Consider the following 27,493-nt stretch of genomic DNA (forward strand, 5'->3'; position numbering starts at 1 on the left):
GGCTAAAGATCTGATCGTAGGAATGGTAAAAGTTCCCTTCGTTTTATACATGGAGCTGCATGAGCCCAAACTTTAGAACAGTCTGCCAAGAAAAGATTGACCAAGCCATCATGAGTTCATATATCGCGCAATATTAATTAAAATTACTTTTAATTTCTAATCTCTATATAGTAAAAGCCGTAGATGCTGTACATATTAAATTGTATTTTTAAATTAATAATTTATATTTTCATCCGTTTGAAGCACATTTGATCCATTTTCATTAACGCTATATAAATCTTAATTGTTTATCAAAATGATAATGTATTCATCATGATCTAGCCGATTTTTTTGAAGACGAACATAACGAAATTTGCAGCCATTTGAGTGATCAAGGGCCAAAAGTTTTTTGCGCTCGATCAGAGCTTGAAAATCACACTAGCGAAGGAAAAGGAAGGGAGAAAAAGAAAGAGCGATCGAGGAGGAAAAAAGGAGGAGAAGAGAAAAAAGCAATGGATGCAGTCTTAGTTCTTATAATGGCTACTTTGGAGATAGTTTTTGGCCGAAAAAAGAAAAAGAAACTGTATGACGGAAGAGATCTATTTGACGGTAACGCTTTCAAATATCCCGCTAGATATACAAAATGTACTGTGCCAGAATTGTAAGATAAATTCAAACCTGGATATTTAATTGCTATACATTCCACTTTTATTTTTCAAGGTAGACTTCTGAAAGTAGCTTTCGTAGAAGTGGAAAAATCATAAAACCTCAATATGGTGATAAATCAATAAGGTTTCACCTTGGACTGTGAGCAGTCAGAAGCAGGACCCGTCAAAAGTTTGCAGGGTGGCAAGCTGAACAGCGCGCGTGGCTATTTTCTCGTCTTGTGTGTTTTAGTAGCCTCACACGCGCGTGACGACCGACGAAGAACGTAAGTCTGCGTGAGAGGCTTGTGTTTCACTACATGGCAGGTTATTCCAATTTCTTCTTAGTGACCTTCTAGTCCTGTTAGGGGCTGTTCCAAGCGCCCCTAGGTCAACGTTATGATTTTGATTATGATTCTTTCTTGGATAAAGTCATTCATTCCCTGTGCGTGGCACAAAATCAAAACTTCCTCTCTTACAGGAAAATAGGATAAAACAGGAAAATACAGGAAAACGTTCCTCCCCAAATTTCCCAAGGCAAGTGTTGTTATTTTTGTATCATTTACCAGGTCCTTAGTCCTGTTATATATTCTTTAGATACTGTTGGTTTTCTAAATATTATTATTACTCCTCCCCCACCGCTTCCTCTACTGCATTCTCTTACTTGGCTTTTCGGTGAACAAGATTAAGACGCTTAAACCAGCGGAGACATGGCACGGAGTTCATGTTAAAACGAAAACAAATAAGGAAACGTCAGCATAAATAAAGAATTTATGTAGGTTCATGTTAATTAAGTTAAAGTATAAATTGTAAGGCACAAAAATAAATATTGACACAACAATAGCCTCGTCTAGGTTCTATATCCCCTAATTTGTCCAGCAATCACTAAATGGCATTGCTGGTATGTTAATCACCCCCATGTACATACGCAACAAGCCAACTAGCTAACAGGCCATTTCCAAGTTCCAAAGACTTTCACTTTCACAACGAGGCTAATTGCAAAACCATTCTCGTGAAAATACGGTTTAAAATAACTTCAGTCCTTGTACTTTAACATGGTCGAATGTAATCAGGGAGGACATTTCTAAAGGAGCCTTCACAGTGCTTTGGTGAAATCACGACGAGCATGATCCAGTGTGCTTGCAGAGAACTTAGAACCCGTGTCAAGCTCTTACCTATCACCTTCTGAGTCCTGTCTCCGAATACTGCCCGAATCTGTTGTTTCGACGACAAAATGGTTGAAGAACATGACGTTTTCTGATGCCCAATACCTGGAATCAATAAAATTAGAAGCTTTTCTGCCTTATCCCACACCTTCTAGCTTGCTGAAAGAAAAAGGATGCAGTCAACTAAGAAAGAGGAAACGCTGACTGCCAAGATTGACGAAGCAGTTCGCCAACTGAAGAAACAAAATAGACTGACAGCTAACGACAATCACAGAGAACGTCTTCACACCTGAATTACCGTAAATCCTCTATTAGGTATCCCCTCTCAAATGAGCCCCCCCCCCCCTCTCTAGTAAGCCCTCCTTTTCAGGGGAAGAAAGTTAATAAGCCTCCCTCCCCTCCCCATTATTGTTATTCACTGATAAATAGTAGACTGTGTATTAATCAGTCACGACTCCTTTTAGGAGCCTATTGCGACTGTAAAACTTCGTGTGGACTGATCCAGGATGGTTTATTCACCAGCTGGATCCTCGGCTGCATGATCTCCAACTTCTTCCACTTTACATTCTTGTCCTTTTTTGGAGAACTGATACCGTCTTCTTTTTAAATAAGGCCCACCCCTCAAATACGCCCCCCCTCCCCCCCGAAGGCTAAAAAGAGAGTTTCCGTTTATTATTTTACAGTAGTATATATTCTGAATATTCGTGGTTTTTCCTAATAAACCCGATGAAGAGTGGTATTGGCCAGTCGAAATATTGTATACCTCAGCCTTTTTCACGTTGTTTGATCAGTTTTTGCAGTAGTCTTTTTTACTTTAATTCTGTAGAGAGTTTACAGTGTACTCAGTTAATTTGAGTTCAGTAGATTGAGCTGACCTGCTTGTATAAATTATATGTCACATTACCTTAATAATTGTTAATTCACTTGCGTGAGGAAAAAAAACAGAAGAAAATGTATCTCTGCAATATTCTCTTGGTCCTGTCTTGGTGTGATTTAAAACCGTATTAGCAAGGTGACGTTTCTGAAAAAATTAGGAAGCAACTGGATGCCCCCGCTCGCTCGAGGCTCAAGGCAAATCAAGGCAGGAAATTTGAAAGAGGAGGATATTCATATTAATCATGAAAATCATAAAAAAAGTTGTGCGTTAACTTTCAGTCGAGTCAAATGCCATATTTAATCTTTGTGACATGCATTTGCATGAGAAGTGTTTCCTCTTTTTCGTCTCGACGCGAGCCAACATGTTGTGGAGAATGAGGGCACATGTGAAACTGAAAAAGACGTTAAAAATATTTAGGTTTCTAAATCTCTATAAAGTTTTTGTGAATATGTTTAAGTCTGGGTCAGGAAGTCATTTGTGTCGTTTAAGTGAACGTTTAGGAACTACGCCCGACGGAGTAAAAAAAAAGCAGGCTTTGATGTCTTCAACTGACCCTCCCTAGCGAAAGATAAACGATTATCTTTAAAAAAACTTTTTAAGACTACAAATGATTGAAAACAATCCTCTACTTACGTTACCCAGGTTATCTTTCTGTTTTCCTGTAATAAATCTCTCGCCGACTACTGTCCTTTATATTAACGGTAAAAACAGGCCTCGACCTTCCCAAGTCTTAGACGCTTATAAAGATGTGAATTATTTTTATAATTCTTTAAACTATTCTTAACTCCATAAAAAATTCCAGACTTTCAAAAATTTAGAAAAGTGAGTAAAACATGAGAAGGGTTGCTTACATGTTCTTATGAACATAAACTTTCCGCGAAATATTTTTAATCATCGCAAAAATTATAGTCTTCCGTTATTTTTTCGCCGACAATCACTCAGCTTGAACATCCTTTGATAATGGCAGATAGGTGCCAATTTTGTCTTATTGTGCCTGCTAGCTATGCATTGTTTTTCATTGCTGGGGATATTTGTAGTGCAGTTTCAAAAAAATAACAAATTAGAGATCTTGAAACATCGAAATTGATTGGCGTATTTCAGTTTAAAGAGCAATCACGGTATTTGTTTTGCAAGCGGTCAAATAATTTATGAAAACAAAAATTTTGGTACAAATTCTGACGGGTATGCGACCTTCTTTGTGGAAATCGATTACCGAAGAATTAATATCCAAGAAAAAAGATCAGGACCATCCGAAATTATGGGACATATTTCAGTTGTGGATTTCATATATATCATCCAATGTTTACGAAAATGTGACTGTAATCCCCCCTTAAGTGCTTATTTACACTCAAGATAATGAGTAGGAGGGTTATTCGGTTGGCTATATATAAACCAATTGTGTTTCTATGAAAAGAAGCAACCCAGAAGAGCATCTTCGTTCCCAAGGCTTTTCCCAGTCTCAGGAAAAGCTATGGGAACAGGTTTGCGAGAAAAGGGAGGTAACAGAGATGAAAGTTGGAGGTGGGGAGGGGGAAGGGTGTTTTGAAAGCTAATGGGCAAGGGATTTTTGCTTGCTGGTTACTTAGGTTAGTGTCAATCTTTTTTTACTGTTGCTGGATCCATTTTCTAACGGGCCCAAAAATTATAAATCATTATCATACTGCATCCAACCACATCAAATACCGCCCAAAACAGTTTGGGAATCAACATGTTTTAAAATCACATCTAGCAATGACGTTGACTGTTTATACGGGTTCGTTATAGTGGGTTAGGTTCATTTTTAGAAAAGGCAGCAGTCCATGATGCGTATATGATGCCTGTATTCTCTGACGCAAGTGAACTGTTGTTTCAGGGGAAATGGAACGCAATTTTGGGCATCTTGGAAACCTCGAATTTAGTCAGTCATTCCTTCCATATCAGTTTATGTTGTTTGTTTGTCGCTTTCTTTTGTCGCTTTCTCACCCAACCCTGTTAGCTCCGAGAGATGAAATGGATTTGAATCATGATTGTTTTGTTTGCGCTCTAATCTAAGTAATAATAACATAATTTCTGCCCAAAGGCCAGGTTTGAAAACGGGTATGGATTATAGAGATCTAGTCTGAAAATGGGTGTGGAAAATTACATTTTTTGGTCTGAAATCGGACCTTTGTCTCCCCCGAAACGTCCCCAGCGGCGAGGAGCGAGGGGGAGCGAGGAGAGAAGGCTGTATTCGCAGGCTAACGTTACAAACGTTTGAAGGGGAGGGTGAGAATGGTACGTGGGTGTGCTCTTTCCCCGCGCGTCTATCACGTTCTCTTGCCCCTAATTCCCTCTTCCCATAAGAGTCTGATACGGAGCCGACAATTTTGAATGGTGTTACATGTTACGTCATCAAGAGATCTGGGGTTTTATATTCCTTTGGGAATTCGACAAAGGTGGATTTCAAAGGCCCCAGTTGATGATGATAGCTCAAGATCAAGAAATCATTCGACCATGAAGCCGGGTGTGTTTGGGAAGCGAAGCGAGTGTCTTTAACTTTATTTCTCTTTGACAGAACAGATTTAGGTTTCTTAGGCCGAGCTTGGTTTGAGCTGTAAGCCCAGAATGCCCTTTCTTCGAGTGCTTGAGGTGAAAGCGACGAACTTGCCTTCTGTTGACGGGAAGAAGGGGAAAAGTGACCCGTACGCCAGTTTGGAATGCCAAGGTACCCCTAACGTGTTTTTGTGTAGAAAATCAAATTTATAAATGAGCTAGATAGAAAGTCTCAAATTAAAATAGGTCATCGTTGGCTTGTGATGTCTTTGCTACTGGGGAATTTGGGAGGGGCTTGGATGGTACCAGTGTGTTACCTGTATGAAATACAAACGCAAAGCAGTCGCTGAAGGCATCAATAGTTCTTTTCACATGTTGTAGCATGAAAGTTTTAACTTTCGTAAAATTATTAAGTAAACAATGAAAGTGAAGGCTGGGACGAAAAGGAAGTAATTTTACAAGATCGAGAACTTTCATACATATTATTGGTTCAAAATATGAAATTCCGTAGACAGGAAAGTGTTACATATTGACCACGGATCATAAGCTTTTTATAGAAAGGATATCAAGTTCTGAAATTCCATTGGGAGTTCCAGACCGAATGATCAAGTCACGTTCAGGTTTTATTTTCTGGGGTGTAGTTCCTGGCGACTATCGCCCTAGCTGTTTCGATCCTCCTTTGACAGTGAAGCTGGCTCTTGGAAACATTGCTCGAAGGCTTTAGGTCAAGACTATAGCCTTTCCTCAGCACCAAATATGTCCCGTCTCCGGGTGCTTGAGGCAAAAGCTACAAACCTGCCCAATGTGGAGAAGTTCGGAAAAAGCGACCCATACGCGTCTTTTCAGTTTCAAGGTATCAGTCGTCTTTGTAGATTTTTATTGATGTTTGTTTATCCTGAAGAGCTACCATAACCTAGTTTTATTTGCCCGTACGTGCTGTTAAAAGGCGAGATTTCTCTTGCCTTCCTGAAACTGAAATAGGTAGTGCGGAGCCTTGGGTTACAAACGTCGTCCTTATTCAGATGATATTGGACTGTGAGCCTCTGATGGATAATAAAAAATGATCTTTTTGCTTTTTATACCTGTTTTAAATGATTGGTGGCCTTGGCAACTCACAGAATTATAATAGTGAATTTGATTTTAGACTCGACGAGAAGGTCGGAAGGTGACAGACCGGCAAACCTTTTATCCACATGCAGGCACGCAACACCGGCCGAAACAAAACAAATCTTTGTGTTTTTAATTAGCTTGTTTTGCAGCATTGTCCTTTGAGAAGCTTCTCCAAACAGCTGATATAAAGCGCTGAATTATTGTTAATGTTATTCATACCCATTCATTCGGCATGAATAATTTATGATAAATTATGCAGAATTATGTTTTTGCGGCTATCGAATCCCAGGACAACATGTATGATGGCGGATGAATGAAGATCAAGAAGCCAATTCAAAACATAAAATATTGCCACCATGCTTCGCGTTGCGGTGAGCAGCGCTGTAAATTTGCCCAATGTAGAGACGATTGGGAAAAGCGACCCGTATGTGTTGCTCACTTTCCAAGGTTCGTGTTCGGTGTATTTTATCAATTTTTTAGTGCGCTTTCGAGGTTTGTTTCTCGGCAGAGGAGGGGCTTGCGACCATGCGGGTAATATTCAGCGATTGTACTGTAATCTCCGCTTTCTTGCTTTGTTCATGTTAGTGTTTTTAACAATTTTTTTAGGGGTCAAAAAAAAGACAGAGGTGATTAAAGATGAACTGAACCCTGTTTGGAACGAGGTAAAGTCGTTTGGAAGCTCTTTAGCGGAAAATATCAGTTTGAATTTTGTCGCGAATGGCACCGCTAATCTGTCAATTAATAGTTGAGGGTTTTCCTCACAGTGTTTAAGTTAGTTTTTTATTTTAGTATGATTTCTTAATACTTTTTGTTTTCGTTTCTTAAGAAATTTGAATGGGATTTAGGTGGCCAACAGCTCTCTGTGGAAGAAAATCTTATCGTCCATGTCAAAGATTGGGAACGAATTGGAAGAAATCGGTAGGCCTGACCTGAAACGTGTTTAACCTTTAATGTATATATTAAAAATTTCCCTGTTCTTTCTTTTATTATTATTTTTTTGCTTTTTGTAGCTAGCTTAACCTGCTAGAGGTAATATTTCTTTCTTCCTTTATTCTCAAAGTTAGCTTTTAAGGTCTTTTGTTGTTTTTTTTGTTTCATTGCGCGAATGAGAAACCTGATAAAGCTTATAAAAGACGCTTTTTAAAGTGATACGAATTAATATTTTTGGTTAACACAGTGTGACTCTAAAATGTTGTTATTTTTCGCTTAAGGAAACATTTCTGGGGAGGTAGGCAAAACGAATAATGTACTCCGTTTTGTGAACCAGCGTACCTCAGCAACAAATGAAAATTTTAAGCTCTCACTGACGCTTCTGTCAAATTCCAAATTCTGCAAATTTACGTTTCTTATATTAAAGCTTGGACGCTTCCAGTTGTGATAAAAGAACGCGCAATCTATCGTTTAACATCTCCTTGTTCGTCTTTTTCTGCCAAAACAACTGGTGGAAGGCAGTTAATTCGACAGAGGGCTAGGACCTGTCAGAGAGAAATGTTTAGCTCATTTTAGCTTTTAGCTCCTATAAAAAAGCTATTTCGCGAAAAAACGCGCGAATTTTATCACGTGTGCGAAAGCAATTTGATATCTTGAAAGCTTATAATTTGAACAAAAAAGATTTGGGGAGCTTGAAATGCCACGCTGTACCCTCAGTCTTTATTTTTGATCTAGCGACATAAATAGATGAACATTATAACGTCTTCCTCTGTGAAAATTCCCGATGTTTGCCAATATGGCAAAATGGAATAAATTAAAACCCTTTGAAATCTTTATAATATGAATGAAATTCAGTCCCTGTTGATTAGGTCGAAAAAGGCCAAAAAAGATAACAAATCTCTCATTTACTTTTCTTGAGTTTATTGTACATTTTAATCGCTGCCCTTAAAGTTTTCCAGTATTATATATCTCCTAGGTGATTCAATAAAAAAATATGATATTCATATGGGAGGCATGATTAGTGTATAAAACTTTTCAGTTTCTTATATTTCTTTAATGTTTTTAGTTATTTGGGATATTGATTTAAATATTATTTGAAGGAAGAATGTAAAAAATAATTTGTACAAACTTCCTAAAATATTTTCCACTTTTCAATTAAACATGCTTTTAAATTATTCATTATCCTTGATCCCTAAGTAAATAAGGAAGCTGTATACCTGAGTAGCACAAAAAAAAATATTTTAACACTAATAACTATATGTGCATTTATTTTGAAGCACAGTAGCAAGGGTATGAATATTTTTATATCATGTTTTAGAAAAGTATGATTCAGCAAGTGCCAATACAAAGAATACTTATAATAAATTCTTTAAACAATTCAGATCTCTGAGAAAATATTTTTTCATAGACAGTCTAAATATGGGGGTGTTATTTTGATGTCAAAAATCCATATTAATATTTTATCAATGCAACTGTGATGTACATGTAATTATTATTATTTTCTTCTCTTTTTTACTGAATAACAAATCAACTCCCTCTCCATAAGGAAAAACAAATGAAAAAGGAGAAATAAAAATCTAAATTTAAATTTAAAAAAAATACTTACAAAAATAAAGGAAGTTAAGTGTTGGTATTGTTGATTGATTAATGAGATATGCAGTTTTACCCTTTATATTAGAATAATACAGTAAAATCTCTCACTGTGATTGCTTCTTATAAGTGACCACCTTATGAGAATACCAACTTTGTAAATAACTGTTTTTTTCTCATTGGCTAAATACTGTTTCAAAAACTCTCTTGTAAGCGACCACTGCTCAATTTTGTTACTTAACCGTGACCACTGTTTCGGCCACAATTTTGAGGTCATGCTTTTGTTATCTGTTTCTGGTAAGAGATTACTAGGTATGATCATGTATGACTGCAAGAAAATCATTACTCAATTGTCAAAAAAGTGCTGAGAGATAATAACGGTTGACTTGCAAAAAAAGATGGATGTAATAAGATCTGTATGCAAACAAGCTGATTGTTACAGTTGCAAGTAATGATATGGGTTGAAACTCCAGCTGATATTTCTTCATCACAGAAAAATAATCTTGTGCTAGTTCTTCAAGAAACAATAATAGCCATTGTTTTGACTTCCCCAACCGAGCAAAAAAATATTTGGTAGCAGCCATTCTTCAAGCCTCTACAGGTCAACCAGGTGTTGATTTATTTAGAGCAGAGGGTGGTTGGCGGCTTGTGAAAAAATGTATCAGGCATTCCTTTTCCCCCTCTCTTCTCAAAAAAAAAAAAAGAAAAAAAATATTTGGGAGTTCTCCTCTCCCCAGGTCAAATATATCAGTCCTTTATATTTTTGTACAATTTTTAGACTTAATTGCTTCATATTGAGAAATCATGATCATACAGTGTATTTTTATCAAACATGAAGCAAGTATTTACTTGGTTCTATAGTGATTTATGAAACTGTTTCCTTATTTTTATGTGCATTTAACTTACTGACCATATATTGTTTGTCTTCAGGCTGCTTGGCACAGCTACCGTCCCCCTGAAAGATCTTGTGAAGGATAGCAGTCACACAATGCAAGCTGATGTTAATTTATTGGATGGTAATAACAGAATGACTCAGGTCTGTGAGCTGATTTTAATAATAATTATTGACCTTTTTAATTTTAAATGTGCTCAAAATATTTTTTATGAACACAAATTTAATTTTGTGTAACTTTAGGTGACTAGCAATGCATTTCTAGCCATATGCCTAGTAGTCCTAGTAAGGCAAGGGTACTTTAATTAATCCCATCAACTCAACCAACAGTTTTCTTCAATTCCACAATCAACTACAGCAACAATCTTTATTTGTACTCGCTCTCGTGCTCAAACAAGTAAAAATTAGAGTACTGGCTGCCTGGAATAACCATAGGGGCTATAGCAGAGCTAGGCAGCCAGGTGACATCAGCATTAAATGGAATTTAATTAAAGGTCAACAAGAAAACTGAAGCATAAGTGGACACTTAAAAAGAGAGAGAGAGAAGAGAAAAAAAAAAACTATTTCCATGCTATGAAGGAAGTCTAAAATAGTTAAATTTACTGGTATATATGAATACAAAACATTAATATAAGAAGAGCACACAATAGCTATGGCGACTAATAACAAGTTATATATTAAACTATGGAAGAAAAAAACATTAAGACTTGGAAAGGTGACAGAATTTAACAAAAGACTAATTTACAGGTAATTTGGGAAACAACACAACTGCTTATAAGAATACAAGTAACTAATAATCTTTGACTGCCTCCTTGAAGTTTCAAATAGACAAGGTTTTCAAATTTTCACTAGTTGAGTTCCATACTTTGGGGCCCTTAAATCTTATGTTGAATATTCCATAATTTGTTCCTACTTTAAGTAAAGTATAGAACATATTCAAGGCACTTCTTGTATTATTGTTTTGTCTTTTATTGACTTGTGTGAAGAAAGTATCAAACACAGATGGTAGACGTCTATTGTGAAATTTATACTTTAAGACTGCAATAATAAGAAAGACAAAGTCAGGCAGTTTAACAATATCTAGGTGTTTGAAAATTGGACTAGAATGTTCATGAAATTTAGAGAAAGGTCATCACACTCATTGCTCTCTTTTGTAAAAGGGACAAAGCTGGGCAGTTGAAGAATGGGTGTTACCCCTAGAAATTAACCCATGGGTTAAGAAGGGATATATTGAGGCATAATATAGTTTAACCAGAATATCTGAATTCACATAATAATGAAGTTTAGAAAGAAATGCTCATTTTGGTCAAAATGCTTACAAAATACATCATTATTTATGCATTAGGTTCGGTACATAACAAGTTCACCGTCTGAATCAAAGCTGTTCCAAAGTTGTTCCACAGTTGAAATTCCCGGCTAGGGTAGGCGTGAAGAATGGCTGAGCTGTTCCAAATTGAAATAGGTGTTCCTAATTGATTCGGACGTTGAACTTTTCACGTGCTTAATTCAATGTGTTAGGTTCGGCTCATGAAAAGATTGGCGTCTGAACCTGGCCTTACTGACTTTAAAAGGAAAAAATAAAACTTTCCCTCCTCCATCTCCTCCATGCAATGTTGTTCCTCTGTTCAAGCTACCTGTAGAGAACAACAACACCCTAACTCTGAATGGAGGGGAGAGGGGAGGGGTATAGATTGTTTTGTTCCATTACCCAATTTGAGTACAATGTCTCAACAAGTTTGTTGCCAATTGTATTTCATTGTTGACTGTACTATTGTTTTCTGTAGGCCAAGCTGTCACTGCGCTTGGAGTACATACCTCCTAAACCAAGCAAAAGTGCAGAAGGAGACATATTTGCAGCAGTGGATGAAACAGATCTTGGAGCTGAGCCAGGAGAGGAGGGTTTTGAAGATGAGTTAGGCATGGATGAAGCAGAAGGGGGAGGTGCAGAGGGTGTTGGTGAAGGTGTCAGGTAAGTTCTGTAGTCATTACTTTACTTCAGTAAGGGTAGCCACAATGAGGAGTACAATAAAGTCTTCATTTTTAACTTAACACTTCATGATCAGCTCAGCATGTGTACTTACAGCCAATTTAGTGCTCTATTACTCACCATACTTGTACAGGTTATATACAAATTTGGGAGACTAGGGTTCTTAATGATGTAGTACTACATGTGTCATGGTACTCTGGTTGGAGGGCTTTTGAAAATATTTATTATAGTGTTGTTACATCTTAATCATCAGCAGGAGTTTGATGCACAATTTACAACTGCAGTATGTAAAATCAACCATTTTAACACTTGGTCTTTTCTAATTGGAAGGAAAAAACGCAAGAGAAGACGGACAGCCAGACACAAGTTATCAAATAAACCTCAAGATTTTCAGGTACTTTCTGGACACCTTTGGGTTTCCACCACAACCCCTTTCTTGAACGGTTCTCAATTCCTCATTTGCAACATGCTTAGAACCATGAATTATTATCCAATGGATCCACTTTAGGACAAACCCCCGCTGGACCCATTCTTGATGCCCCTTGCCCGTTGCTCATACAGCCCCACTTGAAAGGGACTTTGATCTTGTCGTCCACAGAATCACCTAAAAATGACTGGATAAATGTTAAGTCCCATTTTTGAACCACCCACCCTCTCAAAAGCCAAGACCAAAACTTATAGACAGACTTAATTATATCTTGCTTAGTTAATGGTACAGGTATGGGTGTGCATTTGTGCCAACTCTCCAGTATTATATTATCCAGGAGTCTCCCAGATACGACATCTGATCTCCTGGTCTCCTGTACAGGTCACCATATCTCCCGGATGAAATCATCTTTTGAGCTTTTCTGTGCCTTTAATAGTTTGAGATTTAGCCCATTGTTTAGCTCAAAACGTGGATTTTTCTTATCCGCAGTATGAACATCAAATGAACATGTTGCGATCTTACAAAAAATTAAATTTCTATTCCACTTTTAAGACTGATGTTAGTAGATCAGAATATTTAGACCTTATTGAAAATGAAAAACACTGCCAGGCAGTAGCAAAATTAAATCAAGTAATCACAAGTTAAGAATTAAAAATGATAGATACCATATTCCTAAAATTCCTGAGAAACTTAGAATATGTGCCAGTTTTGCTAGCTGAATAAAGTAGAGAATGAAATTCATTTTCTATTAGGATGAAGAGATGAAGGTACTGGTCCCATGCCCTGCAAATGGCTTTGTGTGGCTCGGATGACCACTTAAAATGGTGGTCCCATCTCCAGTAGGACATGTAAAAAATTAAATAGTGTCTCCAGTTGGTACTTTCATGCTATATACATTGAAACTCAAATAAAGTGCATTTTTTCAACAGGTTCGTGTTCGAATTATAGAAGGTCGGCAACTTTCTGGTTCCAACATCAGTCCTGTTGTCAGGGTAACAGTGGCTAATCACACACGCCAGACCAAAGTCAAGCATTCAACAAACAGACCTTTCTATGATGAAGTAAGTGGTAGTGTGTTAATGTAAAATTATTGTAAATACTTTTAGAAAATGGTTTGGCATCATTGTAGGATATTAATTTAAAGAGAATTCTACTGCAGTGTGTGTGATCTCAGGGTTTGATTTGATCCTCTACGGCTTCTCTGAATAGTCTGGTTTCCATTGGGGCTGCCTGCCCAAAGTAACTATATGGGTATTTTAGGGCCTTTGATGTAGTTGAAAAAAAGAGATATTGACAGCAGCACATGCTTTGGCTGCCTTGTGTGTCACTAAGCTGAGGTTAGGAATGGGGTCATTTTTGTGGTGCTTCAAAGTGCATTGTGCAATAGTTACTCAAAAGGTTCCAAATATATCTGAGAAGCAGAATAAATTAATGTTGACAAGTTTTTGAGTTTGCTAATTATTTCATAGCTTGTGAGCATGCAAAAATAGCTCACCATTTAGGCGAGTTGCAAGAAGTGATGCGAGAACAGCATGCAGAAGGAGACGTAAGTGTGAGGGGCAGGGCAAGAAAGGGAGAGCTAAATGTGAGGATCTCTTATAAATTTTCATTTCCACCCCGGAAACTGAAGGAAACCGCAACGCATGAAAACTGTCACCGGAAACAAGAAATGTGTCAGCCGTTCGAAATTACCCACATCGGACCAAACCAAATGTGCCCCTTATGCTAGCATTCTGGGAGCAAAATATTACAATTTCGCACAAAGACAAGACTACTAAAAGAAGACAATTGGTCTGGCCGAAGCTTCTAGTCTGAATTGTAGCCTATAAACAATACAATATTCCTTGAAGTTTGATTTGGCCTGATTGAGTTTCATTGCTACTTTTTGTCTCCAGTGGCTCTCAGTGTAACAGTTCTTATATTATCCACAGCAAAAAGATTTTGCTTACATCTAATTTACATTTTGCCTTTTTCAAAAGACAAGTTTTGATGCTCCTTTTTAATCTCTTGTATCTTGCAGACCTTCTTCTTCAACTTTCAAATGTCTCCACTTGAGCTGTTTGATGAAATAATCAGTTTTGAGGTATAGTTTTGAAAAATATAGAACTCCCTTTGTCTGCAAACCTTTTAAAGGGAGTAGTCCATCACTTTGAATGATGAAGACTGATTCATTATTTATAGAACTGATAGATACCCATTTTAAAAATCATGGTTAAGTATGTACAAGTGCAAGATAGAACAGTTGACAACCATTGGTAAATGAGCCAGCTATCCATGGTTCATTTGCAAATTAAGCTTACCTGTCATTCATTGCTTATTTTGTCCAAAACAGGTCTTTAATTCAAGGAAGTTGAGAGCAAATGCCATGATTGGATATTTCAAGGTAAAAGTATTCTGCACATACGGTTTTACCTTATTTCTTCATACAAGGGTGTGGGTCTTCTTTTGAAAATTTCACTTACCAAAGTTGATGAGTTGGAGGTGCTTATTATTAATTTGCCTGTTTAATGCTAAACCTTAGGAGAGCAATTGTTTGATGCCAGGAGGGGTTTAATTATTAAGGCAATAGAGAAGTCGTTTTATCATATTCCCATAGAAGCAAAATTTCTGGATGACAAGAAATTGAAAGTGTCACTTAAAAAGTGAATTCGCACTGTTTCAAACTTCATTGATCTTATTCAGTTTCATTCAATTTGTCAAGTGTTGGCCAAATTTTAAAGGGTTGGATCCAAAAGTACCATACCTAAGTTGAGAAAAAAAAAAAGAAATTAGGAAGTTTCATGTTGCAGTTGTGCAATAATGGCTTAGAAATGTAAAAAAGCGTGATGCACATGCAAAGTTGTCGTTTTGCTTATATAAACCTATTACTTTTTTCCCGTTCTCATTGCCCTCATTGTGATCCAGAAAGTTTGCTACCATGACAACATGATGTCACACTTATCTTCTCTATTAGAACTGTGTTAGAGCTATTGTGAGGTACAATGTATTAAAAGGGCTTGTGTACATTGGAGTCCCCCTCTGTTTTGTAAGCCACATTATTTTTTTTTAACATTTTCTATTATAATAATGGTGGAGGTTCTATAAATAAATAAAATAAATAGATAAACCTAAATGAGTGGTTAAAGACAGGCTGTGCAATATTATTGAAAGTTGGTGTAATTAAAACAAAAATATGCAAGAGATTTGCTTGAATTGTAAATTATTAAATAGCTCATTTTTGTGCTGTAATAATTCTAGCTTTGTCCTTTATTGTTTTGATTTTGTTACAGAGTGATATTGGCTTTTTTTACGATGAACCATGTGAGTAGAGTACCATTGACTCCTTTAACTTATAATGATTTGTAGGATATCACATTGTTCTTGTATGTTAAACTGGCTCGCTTGCCTCTCTATTTAGTATACTGCGTGTGCTTTCAAAGATGTCACTGATTTAATTTTTCCTAGCAAAAATGATTGTACGTGGGAGGGAAATAAATTTCTCCTTCAAGAGGTGACCCCACCAAGAGAATGAAGCTTAATAATGTTCGGTTAATCTTCTATTAAGCTCCCCTCTCAAATAAACCCCCCACTTTTGAGGGGAAGAAAGTTGATAAGTGCCCCCTCTCTTTTAAGCCACCCCTTCCCTCCCCTTGTCATTCTTCACTGATAAATGATAGACTGTATCAATCAATCAAAACTGTAAAACGTTGTATGGACTGATCTGGGATGGTTTATTCACTAACTTGAAGTTCAGATTTGTTTTTGATCCTCAGCTGCATGACATCCAACTTCTTGTAACCTGAACTTTTTCACTTTGTGTGATAGTTCTTTATGGAGAATTGATACCATGGACTTCGGTAAATTAAATACCCTCCCCCCCTCTCAAATAAGCTCTTCCCCTCAAATTTTTTTGAAATAAATAAGCCCTTCCACCCAGGGGGCTTAATAGAGGATTTACAGTGTAGTTAATTTAATATATTTTGATTTATCTGGAGGTGGAATCATTTTTTCCCTTTTTTCACAGCTCATGCTGTTATGAGAAAATGGGTCTTACTAACAGATCCAGATGACAAGATGGCTGGAGTTAAGGTAAGGAAAAAATGTCTTGTTTACAGGTATACATGTATTTGACAACCTATGGAGTTTTTGAAAAATGCCCCAGGTGACTTCTGATAAACTGCCAATTTGTCCTTACTAGATGGTCTTGTGAATCAAAGGAACAATTTCTTTCTAGTTAAGGAGTCTCTTAATGGCCCTTTTCAGCCAGCATTCTCTAACGCAGCTGGATAGCATATCTTATAAGGTTTTATGATCTGTTTTTCTATCTTAGTTGGTCCTTAGCTACTGTAAAAAACCCATTAATTTTATAGTAATTCACTGTCTGTTATATGTAATAGAATTAGCAGAAATATGCATGTTTAAACTAGTGCAAGGTTATCGTACTGTGTGCTTCTCTAAAAGTGGATGCCCATTGACTGAGCAGTTAGATTACTGAACTTGTAAATGGGAGTTCCAGAGGTCAAATTGGTCTGACTTTGCCCCCTGGAAGGGATTCAAGATTCCGCACCGCCGATTCTGCATTTCAGGCACTGGATTCCTGATTCTTTGCCAGTGGAACTATTGATTCTGGATTCCCTTTGTTAGTGGGATTTGGGATTCTTTGAGCTGTACTCCAGATTCCACAAGCAAACATTTCCTGGATTCTGGAATCCGGATTCCCTTATGTGGGGGAACTGACTGCAACCTGGATTTGTTTTGACATAGTCCCGAGTTCAATTTTTAATCCGTGACCACACATGTAGATAACCAACTTGATTGTCTTCAGTTAGTTGGAATTCTTAACCCGGTTATGTTCGAATTAGATTATTATTTCAGTCATTCAATGCGTAGACCCATTATTTTTGCTATAAATAGATCTCTTGCAGAGTATAAATAAAGGATTATTATTATAATTATTATGATTATGATTATTATTTCTAGGCTAATGCCCTACCTAGGACAGAGCCTGGTTGGAAACAGTTTTTCTCTTTGGATATCACTTGTCTATACTAATACTTTGCATTGCAGCCGTAGTTTGATTGTAGCTATAGCTGTATCACATTTCAACGTTTTTTAAATTGGTATGCAGGTCTTTGTAGATTTGCATCCATAATTTTGAATAGGGCATATATTTTAAGTTAATTCTGCATTGTATGAATATTGCATTCAGACTATGTATTAGTACTTTCATCTCTGTAGTGGACATCCCTCGAAGATAGTAACAGCTGTTCACTTCTGTTAGCTGTAAGCTGTACTCTCTCTTAAGTAGGATTTCATCTAGGATGGACCTACAGGGGCAGAACTAGAAAATTCCAAAAGAGGGGCCTGGGAAACTTGCCAGCAATATAGATACTGTTAACTTATGGGTAAATGAGCTTTCACATCTCTGTCAATAAATAAAGCTGTAAAAGACAGTTTACAGAGAATTCTTTAACATTTTAATACAATTTTAGACAAAAGGAGAGGCTGTGGACCCCTCAGAGTCGTGCTAGCTCTGCCGATTTCTGATAGTAGTCATTTGCTTTCAAGTACAACAATAGCTAGTGTAAGGCTAGGAGAATGACTCATTTGGTTAGCGAGTCGTCATCTATTGCAAGTTACCCAGTGGGCAAATAAATTTTGTTGTTCCTGAGCAAAAATGTGTCATTAGTAATAGAACCTCTGATCACAATTCTTGGAGGTCTTGCATTGGCATTAATAATCTGGCACAACATCTTGTCCTTCATAATAAGCAAACTGATTTTCTGATGTTGGTCTCGATCACCTTATACCTTGGTCAAAAGTGGCATCAAATTTTGTATTTCTTTTGTCTTTATGACAATTGCCCTCAACGCCTCATTTCAAGTTAAAATTTGTTTTGAAATTTTTATCATTCTGCATATACAATCCTGGCAAAAAAGGGTTAATTAACATAAATTTTTTAAAAGAAGAGAAAAGAGAAATTTGTATGTAGACTGTACAATAACCTGCAGGGTGATTAGTTACCTAGTTTATATTGTGTTTGATGCCTTTGATCCTACAAACTCATTGTACAATTAAGTGACTAATTGAATACCAGGATGAAGATGAAGATGATGAAACAACCACTACAGGAAAGTCACGTGGAGCTACTGGAAGAAGAAGTGGTGGAATTCCAGCAGTAAATATCCTGTTGTTTTTCACAGATCTGTTCATCCATTGTTGTCACATAAAAAAATTGCTTGAAAAATGCCAGTGATACGCTTAAAATCGTCTGCATGACATGTTAAACGACCAATAAATTCTTTCTACTTTTTATGCGAGAATAGTAAATTTTTGGTGTCTAAAAGTAGAATAAAGCTGGAACACTGTAATCGATAAGTTTGGTTAAAATGACCAGCCATAATGTGTAAAGTCTTAATTTCTTGAATGGACTTGTAAATGTACTGATTCAAGTTTTGTATACACGTGTGAAGGCATGTGAGTCAATCTAGTGAATTAAGTGAAGAAAGTGTGAAAGAAATCCAGGCAATAAAAAAATAAGCACAAGTTGTAAGATAACATCATTAAATTTTATTGCCCTCAACAACTAAGGTTGTTGCTCCAAAAAAAATTGGAATCTATTAGCTCTAACATGAGCTACATTGTATCAAATTTTGTAAGCACATTTGTGAGAAAAATCTAACCTAGGAATTACAAAAGTTTGTATAATGTTTGAAAAGTATTAAACTATCACTGAAATTGATTTTAACAATTCAAAATTATGCCATGATTTATTGCATAATATATTTCCAGGAAAATAGTTTGATTTAATGCGTAAAAAGTTACATGTAAAGTGTTGTTAATTCCTTCAGTAGTTCTTTTTAAATGTAATAAAAAAGTGCCAAGCGATATTTATAATGGAATGGCCTGTGATTGGTATTTTGTCGTATTTTTATAACAATTAGAAGTTCAAAACGTCAGCTTTTTGACATAAATGCTTATGTCTTAAATGATAATCACATAATGATCATAACGTTAAGTTTAAAGGTGAATTGTCAGTTGGTGCCATAAAATAACCATTTTTATCAGTATAATTATCAGAATTACCCCTTTGATTATTGTATACGTAGCTTGCCTTTTAAAAATTCTATAAAGACCTTTTTATATTCAGAAGTTTATGTTACAACTGAAAATAAAATTCCGGTTAACACATTTTAACCTGGGTTGATCGTTAATATTCTGTCTTCTGGCCCTAATTCATGAATAAAGAGGGTGAAGAGATTAACCTGAATTTATTTTTGAAATGTAACATTTGTAAGTCTTCATGTTATTAATTGTAACTGGAAACGAATAAGACAGCTCCTTAGTCGTATGCTTTTCACGGACATTTATTTGTAAACCACTTAAATGTTACTACATAGCATAGGTAAAACCAGATCTTCTGGTGAAAACTTTCAAATGTAATGAAATTCAGTTGAAAATAGAAAGAAAAATAATTTAGCATCATTCTTCCTTAGAGCCTGTAAAATGTAAACCTTTACTTTATGAGCTGTAACGTAGGAGACCTTATATAAATTATTCTGGGTTGAGTAAGATTGAGTTATTTATACGAAGTTAGTGTAACTAATAAAAATAGCATTTTTCTCGGTATGTAAAAGTTTAAAATAATATGAAACTTCATTAACTAAGTAAATTTTCTATCCTTTTTAAAGCTTAAATTATATCATTCTCATTTTAATTATTTCTTTCCTATTCCTACTTGTTTTGATTTATGAAATGTTCAACAAAATGCGCGTATCGTGATTGTCAGAAGGCATTATGTCGCCACAGAGCACTTCCCTTGTGTCACACGCGCGTGCTTTGTCGTCTTTTAATACTGTCGGTTTACGTCGCCATTACGATTACGCGCAATTGTTCGAACATTTTATAAAGAAAATTCACTTGATGTTTGTGTATTAGAAAAGCACGTTGGAAACTTCAAGAACATGACAGAAAAGCAAGAAACTCTCTTCTCCTACTTCTTCTCTTTTTTACATCTCATGTTTTTCTTTTTTCCCACGCGTTTTCAGAATTCATTCAATGATGCAGTGGACACAATATTCAATTTTATGACGTTTGGTTTACGTGTTGCAACTGACTTAAGTTATTCTTCTATTTTATAGGGCTATGTTAAAGTGACTGTTATGGTGCTTGGTCCTGGTGATGAGGCCCCAGTAAGTTTTGGCTCAGTTTCGAAATTTGTTTTTGTTTTCGTATCTGAGTAAATCTCGTCTATTTATTGTCACATTTTATTCGACATTTGTGGCTACAATTTCTTTTGTTTTTCAAGGGCGTCTTTCGACCTAGCTTGTGTGCAGACGCCTCCTCCTCTCAGAAAAAAATTGGGAAAGGGGTCCCTTTTGCCGAGGAGAGAGGGTGGCTGTACACCGGCTTGTCGACTCTCTTGCATTTAAACGAACCAAGAGAAACACCGAGGTTCTCGGAAATAATTAACTAAATTAACTGCTTCACTTGAGACCCAAGACTTAAAAGGATTTTTTTATGTTACTGGCACAACAAAACATCCAGTCGATGCAATATGAAAACAAAGTGAAGCTGCCAGTCTTTTTATTCGAGAGTGATAGAACAATGTTACTTTCTGGCGTTCTCCTCAGATACCTCTGGTGGTAAACAGATTTACTTATTAGATGTAACATGATCTGAAAGTAGCCAATAAGAGCATGCTTTGTACGCTATATGTTATTCTGTGAATAGCGCCATTTCCAGTTGTCATTTTTTCTCGAAAAAGTCTAACCTTTTGTCTTACATTCTTGATATTTAACATAAATGAACCTTTTATTTACAAGCTCATTTTCTTCCTGCAGTCTTCCTCGAAAGGTGTAACAGAAGATGACACAGATGACATAGAATCGTGAGTAGAAAAATACGTTTAGAGCTTTCTTTTCTGTAAGATTGGTAAGTTAAAAATAAGGCTGTTCTTTAACCCATTTGCTCTAGAAATTTTGTCGGAAACGCCGTTTGAAGTTTTTATTAGGTTTCCCTGATGTTAAGTGGAACAAGAGTTTCATTGGGATTCACTAGTTACGTTGGGATTCACTTTACGGCCGGCTTGACTGAACCGAATCATTCGAGTATGTTTGAAATATATCCTCCGTGCACGAATTAGCTGACAAAATTTAAAACTTAAAAACTGATGATCTCACAACTGGTACAATGACGTGAATATGAGAGGCCAGGGGTTAATTGGTTAATATGTTTCGTCAAGTTTCGTATGTATGACCGTATGTATAACCGTTCCTCAATCCTTGTCACCTCTGTTTTTGAAATGCTGTGACAATTTTGCCTTCTTCTTGAGCCTCATAGCTTTATGTGGCTATAACAACAACAACAACTATTTATTTATGAACAAAAGATAAAGTTTTACAGTATTGTATGCCCCGCAAATAGCTATGGGACTAATCCAGGGTGTTGCATGCTATTCCGTTTCGGGAAACGTTTTCCGAGCAAATTAATTTGTTTTCAAGCTTTCCCTCTTGACGTCGTTGCAGAACTACATGACTGTGAAGGCCTCGGGAAAATCCGTCCAGGAACTAGGCAATCGGGTGCTTTAACAACGACGCGGCAACAAGGACGTCAGAGCAAAAGCAATGGGTTTAATAAGGAAAAAGATGAAAAAAATAAATAAATAAATCGGGGTGATCCTTCTAGCGCAGTCCTTCTCAAACTTTGGGGGCGGGGGTTGGGAGGAGGGGAGTTCGAACATTAATAATTAGTAAATCTATTGAGTATAACACCAATACTTGCAATCATTAATGGCCGCTGTTGACGTTTGATCACCTCGTGATTAAAATATGGCTTTTTTTTTTTACCAGTAACCTACTACAGCCCTCTGGTGTGATGTTACGCCCAGCTATCTTTTCACTGAAAGTCTACAGAGCAGAAGACATTCCTCAAAGTGAGAACATGTTTTTTAATATTATCACATGGCTCTTCTCTAATTTCTTTCAGCTGTTTGAAAGCAACCAATATTTACCTTTTACTGTCTTTCTTGTGCCGAATTTTTAAAAGACAAATGCAGTTTACTATTACAAGGTACGACAGAGCTAGAGACAAGACTGGACTGAAGTATTATGTATGCTTTTTTGCTCTCTTAGTGGATTCCGGATTCTTTGAAGGAGTAAAGAAGGTCCTTCATGTTGGCGAGGTAGGGTTGTTCAGATATTTTCGTGTCATTGACTTAATGCCTTCCTGCCACTTGTTTTCTGTTAAGTTTTTTGTTTTGTTTTCAATGGTGTTCAATTTCCACATCAGTAACATCATTATTTATTTATCTTTTTTTTTTCTCAGGAGCAAAAAGAATTAGTGGATCCATATCTTGTATTTAGCTTTGCTGGAAGAAAGGTGAAAATACATTCTAAAAATGATAGTGAATTATTCCGTACAGATGTAAATTTTTTTCCAAAGGCAGATTAGTTTTTCTTTTTCACTGGAAAAAAATATGCCGTATGTTAATTTGCGAGGTAAATTGAATTTGTACCAGACAAAAGAAAATTTAGCTGCCAAGTTACCACAGGCCTCAGTTGTTTCGATTTGCTTCCGTTAATATTAAGCGTTGTCCAGAAAATAGGCCAGGGTTCGTATAGTTCATGGAAAACCTGGAAAGTCATGGAAAATTAAAACCGTGTTTGGTAGATAAGTCATTAAAGTTGTCAACGCAGGAAAAATTGTGACAAGGACAACTAATGAAACAGTGCGAACGCCATGCATTTTGGTTTAGGCCAGATTCTCCGTTTGTTGAAATGGGTATGCCAAATAATTTCTCTAAAAACAAGGATAGTTTTGAAGCTTTTCGAAAGCGACAGCTTAAGGTCATGGAAAACTAGGGAAGGTCATAGAAAAAGTCGTGGAAAATCATGGAATTTAAAGAGCTCAAAAGGGTACGAACCCTGTAGGCTTGATTACCAGCTGTGGTTTGGGAAATGAGGCCACTGTCCTCCCCCTCCTCCCTCCTGGCTGTGTTACTGATATGTTCTACATTTCCGTTTAACAGGCAAAGACCAGGGTCCATTACAATTCAGATCATCCCGAGTTTAACCAGGAACTCAATGTACAGTTTAAGGTGAGCGTGTAAGCGTACAAATTGCCAAATCCTGTGTGTCGTGTTTGACATGTAACTGAAACCTGTTTGCGACAATTCGAAGGGCTCATGTCACTTTTACAGCGGAACACTGTGGAAAGCAAGGACAGAGTAGTATAGTATACAAGGTAGCAAATTTAGCTGCAGTAATTAGTGTAAGTTTCGGTGTGGACAAGCAATTGACCAGTGTTTGTTCTTACAGTTCCCATCTATGTGCGAGAGACTGAAACTACAAGTATTTGACTGGTAAGAATAAACATTTCCTTGAAACCTGCTTTCTCGTTTCTCTTATGCTTTTATTTATCGTCAACCCTAGAGGATTTTTGAAGTCCTGTTTAAGAATAAAACTTCCTAGTTTACGATCTTGCAAAATATTTGATCTCAGGGATCGACTTACAGCTGATGACTGTGTTGGAACCGGTTATTTGCCCATATCTGCTATATCTGGACAGGGTGATGATGGTAAGGCTACTTGACTATTTGCCTTTTTGAAGGATCTATTCGATTATGCAATGTTTTGTGTGACTTTTGTAACTTCAATTTTTACACTTGGTATGGCCAACATCCCAGCATGGCACACCCAGTAATGCAGACTTCTCGTACTGGCCTCAGTGTTTGAAAAGCTGGATAGTGCTATCCACCAGATAAATCAATATCCAGTGGATAAATGTAAGGGAAACCAATTGCACTATCCACTGGATACAGATTTATGCGGTGGATAGCGCTTTCCACCTTTTGAACAACTGGGACCTGAAGTGTTGCCACAGTCCGAGATTTGCAAGCCTGGTCTACTCTTTGAAGGGATGTCCAGTGTAGTGCTCAAGTTAGAACCAATTTCTTCAAATTCTGTTTCTTCAAGTTAAAGTGGGTTTAGCTGACTTTAGGGATCTCACACAGCCAATCGGGGCCAGTTAACGCGTATAGTATGGAGATATCTTCTGTACCGTCTCACCTTTTCCTGTGATTCTGCTTTTTTTTTCTTGCAGGGTTTCTTCCTTTGTTTGGTCCATGTTTCATCAATTTGTATGGTTCAACAAGAGAATACTCGGATCTGCCTGATGAATACGATGACTTGAATTTAGGAATTGTAGGTTTGCTTATGAAACATTCATACCCCTGTAAACCACATGGAAATAGGCTCCTAATGTGTGACGTCAGAAAAAATTATATCTGTGAAATTATGGAATTTTTCGGGGTGTTGTGAAAGAACAAGACCCAAAAAACCTAAGCATTCCAGGGCAACTTGTCTTTGAGATATTGGCTCAGTTATGCTCTGATGACTTCATACAAATCCTCCTAAATTTGACTCAGTTTCATAACATTAGGAACCGAGTCAAATTTAAAAACGGGACTAGTATCTCCGGGACAATTTGCCCCACAGTGCTAGATTTTGGCAAGTAGGTCTTTCAAATGTTGTTCTTTCAAAATATCCCAACGAATCCCTTAATTTCAAAAATTTAATTTTTGTGACGTCATCACTTAAGAACTCCATAGGGAGACCTTGACATGCCTCAACGGTTTCATTCGATATCCAAATATTCTAAAACGTGGCGTCCTTAACAGGCAAACAGCGTCGAAATGTTAGGATAAATAACATGAGCAGTGACGCTTTTGTTCTTTTTTTTTCTTTTTAGGGTGAGGGAGTTGCATACAGAGGAAGAGTTCTGGTGGAATTAGAAACCAAACTGGGGCCGTCGTCAAAAGAACCCGCCGAGGATCTTCAGAGTCATGAAATAATCCGTGTCCAGGTACAGCCATTTGTCTGATGATAGTATCTTATTCCTGAAAAAAATCTTGGATCAGAGACTGTCACCGTTTCTTAGTTTTGGAAATGGTTGTGACATGCTTGTCCAATTATTTTTTTTTGTCTGATACAGGTTTATAATCAGAATTGTTGGGTTCAGCGGTGCTGGTGACACTATCCCTCTCGCCGAAACTAAGGGTGGATTTCTACTGTCGCGTAAAATTTACGCGCTTACGCGCGTAAAGATTGCGTGACGTGCGTAAATTAACTGGAGGCAATGTATCAGAGGTCGCGCCTAAACTTACAGGTTTACGCGCGACTCTTCATACATTCCCTCTATTTTGTTTACGCGCTTACTCGCGTAAATATTAAACGACAGAGGAAATCCACCTTAATGCAAGCCTTTGCTTTGTCCTAGCTTGCCGGCACATTTTGTGTAAAACGCCGGGCTCTGCACGTGTCTTACCCAATGAAGTGTCCTTAAAGGATAAACTGCTACATATTGACTCGAATTGTTTTTTACCCCTCAGCCTTACTTGCGCAGGCGCAAGTTTAAGCTCTTTGCTTGTTTCTTGGAAGCAATGATGATATCATGCACAGACGGTCCAGTAGAGTTTGAAGTCAGCATAGGTTGGTTCTTTGATTTACATTAGATCTTTTACCTGCAATAGAGAAGAGAAGTGATGACATCACAGAAAGGACAATGTGATAAATCTCCTCTTGCCAAAAATCAGCTTATTGGTGCAAATTGGCAGGGAGATAGAAGCGACGTTATGCTCCGATGACTTCATATAAATCCTTCCGTTAATAGGCCTGACATTTTTAAAGGGATTTGTATGGTGTCATCAGCCCATAATTTCACAAATTTGAATTTTTGTGATGTCACCCTTCTCTTCTCTGTAGCGTTGAGAGGTTCGTCTAACGTTTGTCTTACGGCGACGTGTCGACCGCGTCCTGTTGATCTTCATTAGGCGATAATGCCGATTTACTGAGTGGGATTATTAGTAGCAGAGTGATTGCTTCTGATTGATCCAATGATGCGTTACGAATCACGCTCATGTGGCTTGTTGGTTTCGGTCGGAAGCATTGTTGTTGAAATAAATTATTCCTCGAGCGGTCCGCAGTGGTACCGATCGACTGTCATGTTGGCTAATCGTTGGCATTCACGCTTCTGGAATCTCAATTGTCCAGTTTCGAGTTTGCTATAACCACTGAATAAAAGAAGTGAAGACGCTTTTTTGAAGGCTTAGCCTCCATCTGAAGTAAATATATTCACAAATTCCAACTAGAAGAAGATCGGTTTATTACTTTGTTTGTCGCGTATTTTCAAATTTCAAACACTTACTTGCCGGAATTTGTGAATGTTTTACTTTATGTCGACGCTAACCTTTATGAATGTGTCGTTAATGTTTGTATTCAGCGGTAATTTTTAATTCGAAAAAGGACTATTCGACTGTCCCTATTGATGATAATGGGGTAAAGACGTGGATAGCTTTTGTATCAGCGAGGTTCGTACTAAAAAAACTTAACCTTTTATGCCAATGCGGATGACGCGCGGTGTTATTGGCGTGTGCAGAAACGACTGAGGCTTGAGTTCTTGGAAACAAATGATCATTACTCTTAAACGAACTCAAGGTTAAATGTCACTTAAATGTAAAGGTTATTTAGACCTCATAAATCTTCTTTATATGGTAGTGGTTTCCTCTCTTTTAGTCTTCGTGAATTGAAAGTATTTGTTGACTAAAAATGCAAATAAATATAATCCTACTTGGAAAGCCGGGAAGTAAGAAAATGTTCGTATTGTTGTTCTATCGTAATTAGGGAACTTTTAAGCAGTAGGCACCGTAGTGACTAGTAGTTTGATGTATGTTCAGTTTTGAACCGGACTCACAACAAAGTCTCACAGGAGGAAAGTTGTAAAGCGAACAGAGCGAGATTTTTAGGAGGTGAAGCGGACGAAGGAGCGACGAAGTCGATATTAAATAGGACGAAATACTTTTTCGAAAGTCTCCTTTTAAACCAGCTGAAGTTTATATATTTTTGACGCAGGTAATTATGGTAACAAGCTTGATCAGTCAGTTCCTCCATCGTCTTCAACCACCCCTCCCACAAATGCAGTGTATGATGGCTGCTACTACTACTACCTTCCATGGGGCGACACCAAACCGTGTGTGTGTGTTGACAGTCACTGGGAAGACATCTCATTCAGACTAGACAATTTAAATATCTTAACAAGACTGTGTGAGAGGCTGGTGAGTATGGGGCTTGATCAAAACTGTGCAATCGTGATAATCTTAGCGCAACCTTATCAGAAAAATATCGAAATTGAAACAGTTTAGAAAGGAAAGTGTAGTGGTCGGTTTTCCCTGTTCTTTTTTCTGCCTTTAGAGGGGAAAGAACGTGGATAACATTCCGCAAGTAAAACGATTCCTTGTTGCTCACCAGAACTTATTTTTCAACTAACAGGAAAAAAACATGGAAAAAGTGCAACTGAGTCTTGAAGCCAATGCACCAACGGCAGAAACTGCTTCACTTCTCATT

General features: G+C 37.1%; 1 protein-coding gene across 1 annotated transcript in view; it reads left to right on the forward strand.

Annotated features, from left to right (window-relative positions):
* The first annotated feature begins 5,120 nt into the window (after positions 1 to 5,120).
* LOC140933706 (myoferlin-like) overlaps positions 5,121 to 27,493 on the forward strand; it is a 56,321-nt gene continuing 33,948 nt past the window's right edge. The window contains exons 1-25 of the mRNA XM_073383316.1: positions 5,121 to 5,349; positions 6,894 to 6,949; positions 7,114 to 7,205; positions 9,738 to 9,843; positions 11,484 to 11,668; positions 12,017 to 12,080; positions 13,043 to 13,174; positions 14,134 to 14,196; positions 14,446 to 14,496; positions 15,383 to 15,413; positions 16,117 to 16,181; positions 18,190 to 18,270; positions 20,234 to 20,284; positions 20,936 to 20,982; positions 21,944 to 22,026; positions 22,226 to 22,275; positions 22,419 to 22,472; positions 23,122 to 23,190; positions 23,411 to 23,454; positions 23,594 to 23,670; positions 24,195 to 24,295; positions 24,843 to 24,956; positions 25,483 to 25,582; positions 27,002 to 27,204; positions 27,419 to 27,493. The exon at positions 27,419 to 27,493 is cut by the window's right edge and continues 32 nt beyond it. Of these exons, the coding sequence (XP_073239417.1) occupies positions 5,250 to 5,349; positions 6,894 to 6,949; positions 7,114 to 7,205; positions 9,738 to 9,843; positions 11,484 to 11,668; positions 12,017 to 12,080; positions 13,043 to 13,174; positions 14,134 to 14,196; positions 14,446 to 14,496; positions 15,383 to 15,413; positions 16,117 to 16,181; positions 18,190 to 18,270; positions 20,234 to 20,284; positions 20,936 to 20,982; positions 21,944 to 22,026; positions 22,226 to 22,275; positions 22,419 to 22,472; positions 23,122 to 23,190; positions 23,411 to 23,454; positions 23,594 to 23,670; positions 24,195 to 24,295; positions 24,843 to 24,956; positions 25,483 to 25,582; positions 27,002 to 27,204; positions 27,419 to 27,493 (2,094 nt within the window). The 5' untranslated portion in view covers positions 5,121 to 5,249. The remainder of the gene's footprint in view (positions 5,350 to 6,893; positions 6,950 to 7,113; positions 7,206 to 9,737; positions 9,844 to 11,483; positions 11,669 to 12,016; positions 12,081 to 13,042; positions 13,175 to 14,133; positions 14,197 to 14,445; positions 14,497 to 15,382; positions 15,414 to 16,116; positions 16,182 to 18,189; positions 18,271 to 20,233; positions 20,285 to 20,935; positions 20,983 to 21,943; positions 22,027 to 22,225; positions 22,276 to 22,418; positions 22,473 to 23,121; positions 23,191 to 23,410; positions 23,455 to 23,593; positions 23,671 to 24,194; positions 24,296 to 24,842; positions 24,957 to 25,482; positions 25,583 to 27,001; positions 27,205 to 27,418) is intronic.

This window comes from Porites lutea, chromosome 4 (genome assembly GCF_958299795.1).
Source record: "Porites lutea chromosome 4, jaPorLute2.1, whole genome shotgun sequence".
NCBI lineage: Eukaryota > Metazoa > Cnidaria > Anthozoa > Scleractinia > Poritidae > Porites > Porites lutea.